General features: G+C 37.9%; 1 protein-coding gene across 4 annotated transcripts in view; it reads right to left on the bottom strand.

Moving 5' to 3' along the window:
• Window positions 1-4,097: 4,097 nt before the first annotated feature.
• tcf12 (transcription factor 12) overlaps window positions 4,098-8,225 on the bottom strand; it is a 53,302-nt gene continuing 49,174 nt past the window's right edge. For all 4 annotated transcript variants that reach the window (XM_077591541.1, XM_077591551.1, XM_077591561.1 and 1 more), the window contains 5 exons: window positions 7,221-7,329; window positions 7,006-7,150; window positions 5,988-6,217; window positions 5,104-5,256; window positions 4,098-4,261 (listed from right to left, as the gene is read on the bottom strand). In XM_077591541.1, coding sequence (XP_077447667.1) covers window positions 5,114-5,256; window positions 5,988-6,217; window positions 7,006-7,150; window positions 7,221-7,329 — 627 coding nt within the window. In that variant the 3' untranslated portion in view covers window positions 4,098-4,261; window positions 5,104-5,113. The remainder of the gene's footprint in view (window positions 4,262-5,103; window positions 5,257-5,987; window positions 6,218-7,005; window positions 7,151-7,220; window positions 7,330-8,225) is intronic.

Raw genomic sequence — 8,225 nt, 5'->3', positions numbered from 1 at the left:
AATTTCTTTTTCGAGGCACGTCACTTTCACACATCTACCCTAAGGTTTTCAAATCCATATTTCCAAATAACTCAATTAAATCTGAGGATCTCATTACTTTTTTACGAGACGCCACAAAGTTGAGGATGGAGTTGTGTAAAGTCTTTAAACTCGACATCGCCATCTGGTGGCGCTTAACGTCAACTGAACAATGCAATGCTATTGTAAACTGTAAAAACAAATAAAAAATATATGGCTTTTTATACTTTATCATATTAAAACAATATAACATATCAGACGGTTGATATGTATTTTTCTAGCTCTGATGTGGTTTTAAAGACAATTACTGATCTTTTGTTCTCTTTTTAGTGCCATTAAAAGCAGTAGGTGTCCAGTCCATTTGGTTTGGGTGGGTTGGAAGCTACCAAAAAATAAATAAAAAAATTGAGATAAAAAACAAAATCACACATCATTTCTATCATTTGGTTGCTAGTTTGGAAACCAAGAATGGAAAAACTATCCTATTCAATCATTAATATTTTTTTGTAGAAAACAACTGTTCATGTTAATGGCAAAACCCCCCAAAATATCCACTAGTATTTTAATGGGGAAAACTGTGTAATTTCATCCAAAATTTGGTGAGAAAAATCAGCATCAATCATGATAAAGATCAGTGGTGATTATTCCAACTGGGACTTCCCTGTAAAAAATGCTTTTTTTGTTTCGTTCCTCACTGAGGATGCGAGCCAAGGACTTTTTGGGGCTGCAGCCATGACAGGAAGCCAGCGAGCACACACGGTGGTCCCATTCCTCCCCAAAAAAGGGGAACATTCTCCATTCCAAGACTCTCACGTACCCCGAGAAGTTTTGAAACGTGACAGCCATGATTAACATTGCCTCCACATTGAGTGCTTTGGAAAAGGAATGCGGGAGAACAGACATACATCCTGTGAAATTGTTTTTTTTCTCAAGGTTTTGTGTATTATGCTTACTGTTTTCCAGTAAACAACCTGGTATCTCTCATTTGTTAAGATAATAATCATCTGCTTAAGGACCACAAAAAAACAGAACAATTCCTGCACTTTATAAAAAAAGATGGCACATTTATTGCAACATAAATGTTATATACATCATGTTTTTTTCTGTTGGAAAAAGACAGAAAATTGTAATTCCCATTTCCACGTTTTTTTGGAGATGTGCATTAACAATACGTCGTACTTTTTTGACACATATGTTCCTCAGTCAACCACGAGAGACCCTCGAATGGACCTTTCCATATTTCCAGTAATAACAAAACGGGTTATGGGTAAGTCACCGTCAACATTTTACTACCTAGCATAGTAAAATAAAGTAAGAAACTTTTTACTCAAAACTTTTGCTTTCAAAAATCTAGAAAGAGTAATATTTAGAATTCAAGAAATATTCTTACAGTATTATTGTAGAAAAGACTAACTACAGTGAAAAATAAGCCGACCCATTTTTTGTATGTTTGACCTCTCTCCTTTTGACTTTCCTTTTTATCTATATTAATTACACAAGAGAAATGCATGAGAGAATACAGCAAATTGGCAAAGAAAGAAGAAGAACTGAAATTAAATGAAGGAAAGAAGAGGGAAATGCGCGTCATTGCCTTCTAATGATGAATACAATACTGTCATGAGCAAGAAGGCCACATTCGGACCGATAACACACACACACACACACACATACGCGCACACACACACACAACTGCTCAATGATAGTTCCGGACTGTAAACTTATACTGTGAATCGAATAGAAGTCCCTTTTTTTTGTAAAGACAATATACATACAACAAAATGGAATATAAAGCAAGGACCAACAAATTATAAAACATGCACACAAAAACATAAATAAAGCATAACCAAAGAGAAGACTTTTTTTTTTGTTCATCGCTGTGCTAAAATTCAACATATTGAGCTTTTTGTTTTATTTGCAACCACTGGCGGTGAGAAAACTCTACCCAGTTGCATACCTGTCAACCTCTGCCGATAACTGCCCTTATAAATGATTATGATTCCCCTTACAAACCCCCCAAAAACCTTACAAACACCGTACGAGTCGTACGGTGTTTGTAAGTTTTTTGGGGGGTTTGTAAGGGGAATCATAATCATTTATAAGGGCAGTTATCGGCAGAGGTTGACAGGTATGCATTTGTTCAAATGGATTTGGACGTGTATTGCCGTCAATGATGGCCAATCTGTTGATGTAACGTATAGGAAAGTCGGATTTTGCAAACTATAACTGAAAGCTAGAAGATATGACTTGGCATAAATGGACACCTGCTTGTTTTTTTGTAAACAGACAAAGATGTAATTAAATCAGTCCCAGAAAAAAAGTGGTTGTCGTCCTTTTTTTTCTTTTCTTCCCATTATGTAAAGTCAAAACCTTGTCAAAACTACACATAACAATCTGCATACATAGAATACTCTCATATGGCTAAAGGGATCTCCTTTAGTTAAGACACTACAAATATGCAGGGAATGCTACGAATTGCTGTTTTTTATGGTATTACTATTTGAAAGCAAGAAAAGAAAAGTTTTGGGTCAAACTAAACTAACACGCTTTTGGTTACATGCAATTGTGGAAGGAAGGAAGGAAAAACAGGGTTTTTTATGTGTAGTCTTTCTTTTTGAATACAGGGTTGAATTATGACTTTCAAACGGCCAAATATTTCATGGCTGTGCTCGAAATGACCCACTCACTTCTTACTACCAATTTAGAGTGCGGCGTTGCTTTGAGTTACAAGGGAACTGTCTTAGGAGTTTCTCAAATACAAATCGTTATTCAGACTAACTTTTCCTCTGAGTTGAGAGCAAAGATTTAAGTTATGAGTGCCCGACTCTCAATTCTTTTCAATGACACCATTTTTAGCGACTAACATCCTTCATGAGTTGGAAATGTTTCTAAAGTGAAGTATAATAGAGTGCTTTTTTATTGGCTGCCATTGATAAGCCTGGGGGCTTGAGTGGTTAGCGCGTCGGCCTCACAGCTCTGGGGTCCTGGGTTCAAATCCAGGTCCGTCCACCTGTGTGGAGTTTGCATATTCTCCTCGGGCCTGCGTGGGTTTTCTCCAAGAACTCCGGTTTCCTCCCACATTCCAAAAACATGCGTGGTACGCTGATTGGACACTCTAAATTGCCCCTAGTTATGGGTGTGAGTGCAATTGGTTGTCCGTCTCCTTGTGCCCTGCCATCGGCCCCCTTCTGGCCTGAAGTCAGGTGGGATAGGCTCTAGCACCCCCGCGACCGTAATGAGGATAAAGCGGTTCAGAAAATGAATGAATGGCTGCCATTGAAGGCTATAGACCTCCAATCCATTTGAACTGGCAGCGACGAGTAGCGAATCATTACAGCTTTTACACAGTGAACCTAAAGGCATAGTTATTGTATTTAACCGTGAGTTAAGAATGACTAGGCAAATTGTGACATTAGGTTGACGACAGGCTCAACTATATAGTGCGGTTTTACCAATCAAATTTTAAAAAAAAGAAGTTTTTAACATTACTCGGATAAGTGGTTAAAATGTACTTATTGTACATATGTTAACAAAGAAAAATGATTATGATGAGCGCGTCACTTAATGTTTCAGTTCGATTTCCGTCATTCCATCACTACCCATTCGAATACCATGACAACATGGCGACCTCATTATGAAGGTATTAAATAGCATTGGTGTTTTTTTTCTTCATTTGTCCAACCTGAAATTTGCCAATTACCTGACACTTCCCAGCCACCGTAGCTCCGGAGTGATTTTGAACACAGCCAATGACGCTTTTTCCCTCGTTTCAACCCGCCAGGCCCAAGTGCCGTCCGTTTTCAACACTGACCCCGCCGGACGGCAGTTGAAAAGCAAAACTCCATCCATTTCCCCTCTTGAACATAAAATTTGAGCTCATAGTTATAATAAATAAAAAGAAACGATAAGAAAAAGCTTGCTGTTACAATGCATTCGTCAATTCAGTTTAGGCACGAAGCGACCTCCACGTGGAGTCGGAGGAGACCGCAAAGTCTGATTGTTCGGAAGCCACGCGCTCCTCGCGGATCTGCGTGATATGTGCTCGAGATTCTTCTTGCTTTTTGGGGCCGGAATTAGCGGACTCCTTGTCGGTCCCGGGACTGGATTGTGTTAGTCTTGTGTGATTTTGGCTTCGGGTGGGCTGGTCTCCTCCGCGACGTGGCGTTAAGCGCAGCGGGGAGAGCCCGCCGTCGCGACCGGGCCGAGTCGCCATCTCAGACTGGATGAAATGTTATGCGTGTTGGATCTGTGGCGGACAAGATCAAAGTTGTATCATGCAAAAACACATGGAAGTTGATAGTGAGTGAACAATTCAACTAGTAGTTCTGAATTCAAATTAAATTCAATCTAAGGTAGAAAAAAATCAGGGTCGTAATTCAACAGTAAATCTTTCGTACATTCACTTTGTCTTTGATTTCAGAAAAAGGCAAAAAAGGCTTGTGCGTGTCAAAAATAGGGGAATAAATCATATTCCGCCTTCATCCGATCTTCCATGATGACTTTATTTAAAGGTGCTTTAAATCTCATTGTACTTGTAAAATGACAATAAAAGTGCTCAATTCAATTCCCTTAATGAAATGAGATCCGAATTAGTCTTTATTTTTCAGCTGTCTTGGCCCCGCCCACTAAAAATTTCCAACTACTGGGAAAAACAAATCAGCCTGTTTCATTTACCGCATTTTATTTTTCAAATAAACTCATCATGGAAAAACAGTTAAAGGCTCGTTCAAAAGGTACACGGACCGAGTTCACTTTCTCTATCCATCTTTCAGATCAGAAAAATGGAAGCTGGAATATTGTTTGTGGCCTTTAGAGACATTCAATCAGAGGCTCAATCAAAAAGAAATGAATTGGCAAGCCTTCCAGTAAAATCTTTGATTTATTTAGTGATTTATCAGATTGAACGGCCCAACGTTACCTAGTCTTACGGTAGCTCGTCCAGCGTGAAAGGGTCGTTGCTATGTTTTGCTGCCCTTTTATATCACATTAAAAAAACACTATGTTTGGCTTTTGGACTGTAGGCGAAAAAGATAGCTCGGTGAGACGTTTACATTTGGTCGGTGGATAATTAGAATGTGGTCTGCGTACCTGTGCGCGCTCAAAGGTGGCCCATGGGGTTGGATGTGTCAGTCAAACCGGGGTGAACTCCCGTGTGACCTTGTTGGCTGTCAGCGGATCCGCCAGATACTTTTTCCTCCTCTCGTCTCTTGAGGCAGGCCGCTTTGGGGTTAAGATTCCGTTCTATGAGCACAGACAATTTAAAAAATAAAAAAAAATGAAAATAGAGGACAAGCATTGTCAATTTTGAGCAAAACGGCCTATCGAAACGGTGAAGATCAGTTTAGATCAATTTCAATTATATTGTGCTTAAGAAATTATTTATTATAATATACTGATGCAGATTGATACATTGTTACTCATCTAGATATTATCCAAAAATATGCTGAGGATAATAGTTTTTTTTAGAATGCATACCAGCTATTTCACCAATTTCATTATACGCAGCTGTGTATGATGACAATAAAGCCTTTTTTTATTAGTAATTGGGGGTATATAAATGTGTGCCAAGTAAAATAAGATTTGGAAATAATTGTGTATGTAGTGTACACAAGAAGTCATAGTATTGATCATCAGCTTTAATAGAATGAACGAAGTATCCCTTTTTGGAAAATGGTTTCCAAATTGCACCAAATTTCTTATACTGAAAACACTGGTACAATGACTTTATTTGGAGCAGCGATTATTTGCTGCCAACCCTCCCATTCATTGGATATCTATTGCTGTCAATGACCGCAAATGTGTTTAGGAGGTCAGAGGTGTTCCACAGGTCTCAAGCTTAGAGCCCCTATCATGTGAACATTGCCATTAATTGTAATGGAATTGAAGTATTCTTGAACTTTTAAGTACCAGTACTGTATACCATTGCAATGATTAACTACGATTAAAAAAAGACTTTGGCTGTGGACTCTGACCTCTAACTTGTTGCTCCAAGCTGAGGATGACCGCCACAGCCTGATGAAGGATGAGCAGTTTGGTCTGCGGCTTTTCGCTCTTCAGGTGCAGCTGACACATGCGACCCAGCTCCTTGAAGGCCTCATTGATGTCGCGCACCCGCAAGCGTTCGCGAGCGTTGTTGGCCATCCTCCGTTCTCGTTCCCGTTCCGCCTTCTGCTCAGGATTCAGATCTTCGTCCTCAGTGAGACTGTGGGGGGAGATAACGAAGGGAAATTCCCATCCCAGTTGTAAGCGTGGCCATATTACCACTCTTTATTTTAAATACTAATAAACTATAAAATATGGAAACACACAAATCAAAGTATTTTGGAATTTTCAAAAAAAAATAGCGTTTTAATTGTTTACTTTATATATATATATATATATATATATATATATATATATATATATATATATATATATATATATAAAGTAAACAATTAAAACGCTATTATTTTTTTGAAAATTCCAAAATACTTTGATTTGTGTGTTTCCATATTTTATAGTTTATTAGTATTTAAAATAAAGAGTGGTAATATGGCCACGCTTATATATATATATATATATATATATATATATATATATATATATATATATATATATATATATATATATATAAAGTAAACAATTAAAACGCTATTATTTTTTTGAAAATTCCAAAATACTTTGAAAAGCAAATATATATATATATATATATATATATATATTTGCTTTTTTTTATTGAAAAAAAAACAGAAAAGAAGAAAATGAGCAGATTCGCTTTGGGCAGTTTTTAAGTTTATACATTTTCTAAACGATTCATCAACCATTAAAATAAATGTAGATTCATTTGACACCCCATTAGCAGTTGACTAAAAAATGAATTGTGTTCCCCCTGGTTGGCAGAATGAAAATTTTAATAAAGAAACTACGACATGGCCTGTGACAAAAATGAGCTTCTTTCTACATGTTGTATATTACTCAATATAGAACATCGTTTTCTGTATATAGTTTTACTTTGAGCGTGTGCCACCACGAGGCGTTTTGAGGCCGTCGCTCTCATCGTCTGACTTGTCATCGCCCGAGACCGAGTCATTCATGTCGTCTTTGTCCTGTTTCTCCACTTTCAGCGCCAAAGCCGTAGCCACCTGACCGGCCAAGCCTAAAGCCAAAAAAGGTAGCTATAGGGTAAGCTGTCTTTTGGCAATAAAGTGAGTTAAAAAGCATCAGACCTCGGAATGCTTCCATTTGATGGTTGAGTTCGGAGCTGGATGTGGAGCCGGTGCTCGGCAGGCCGCCGTGGCTGTTCAGACTAGCGCTGTCATCGGCGTGCGAGGAACCCTGAAACAAAAACAGAGGGCGCATTGTCAAGACGGTAAGTTGACATCCACTGCAAATGGAGAAACCACCACATGAAGAAAATGGGTAGAGAAAGAGGCTGTAGAGTTTATGGATTAATTAAGATGATGGAGGACTTTAAAGATACAGTTTTAAGGGGGCATTCATCAAAGGAAAACAACACTTTAGTAGTTTAGGATACAAGGATTTATTTACCAATCTAAACCATACGTTACACAGTATACTCATAATGGCCTTTGTGAATATTTAGGGTCATTTTGAAAAACACAATTAAGAAGTGGTGTCCAGATTCTTACCCAAAATGTAATGTTCATATTTTAGGTCATGTAGGTTACAATATTTGTGTTTTATATGAATAATATATTAACAAAACAAAATTTATAACATTTTAATTACTACAACCTGGCCCCAAACAACACTCTAAAGTTGCCTTTGATTTATTTATTTTCATTTTATGGACTTTAACCAATTTCCTGATAACAATTATGATAAATGTGGTAAAAAAAAGTTCATATTTACTACTGTGTTACTTTAAAATGAAATAAAAAAAATTTAAAAAAGTAAATGAGGGAAATATTTACTGTTAACGCTTTAGATATCACTGATGGTGCTAGACATGTAATCCATTATGATCGGGAGGGCGGGTGTTAGATATCACTGACCTCCGACCTTCCCAGTCAAAATGGTTTGGACATCTATTGGCACCAATGGCAGCCAATGAGTTAAACGAGTTCCATGTTTTGCTTTTCACATGCAAGCAAAGGCAAGGGAAGTGTCACTGACGTTTTGGGGTGTATTTCTCTGCTTCCCCCTCCCGAAAGTTTATTTATGTAATCCCCTGTCACTGCTGGCCTCCGTTAACCCCTTTAGCCCAAAGC

The sequence above is a fragment of the Stigmatopora argus genome, chromosome 2, assembly GCF_051989625.1.
Source record: "Stigmatopora argus isolate UIUO_Sarg chromosome 2, RoL_Sarg_1.0, whole genome shotgun sequence".
NCBI classification, from domain to species: domain Eukaryota; kingdom Metazoa; phylum Chordata; class Actinopteri; order Syngnathiformes; family Syngnathidae; genus Stigmatopora; species Stigmatopora argus.
Note: the sequence above shows the minus strand (reverse complement) of the source record. Positions and strands in the feature narration are given on the sequence as shown.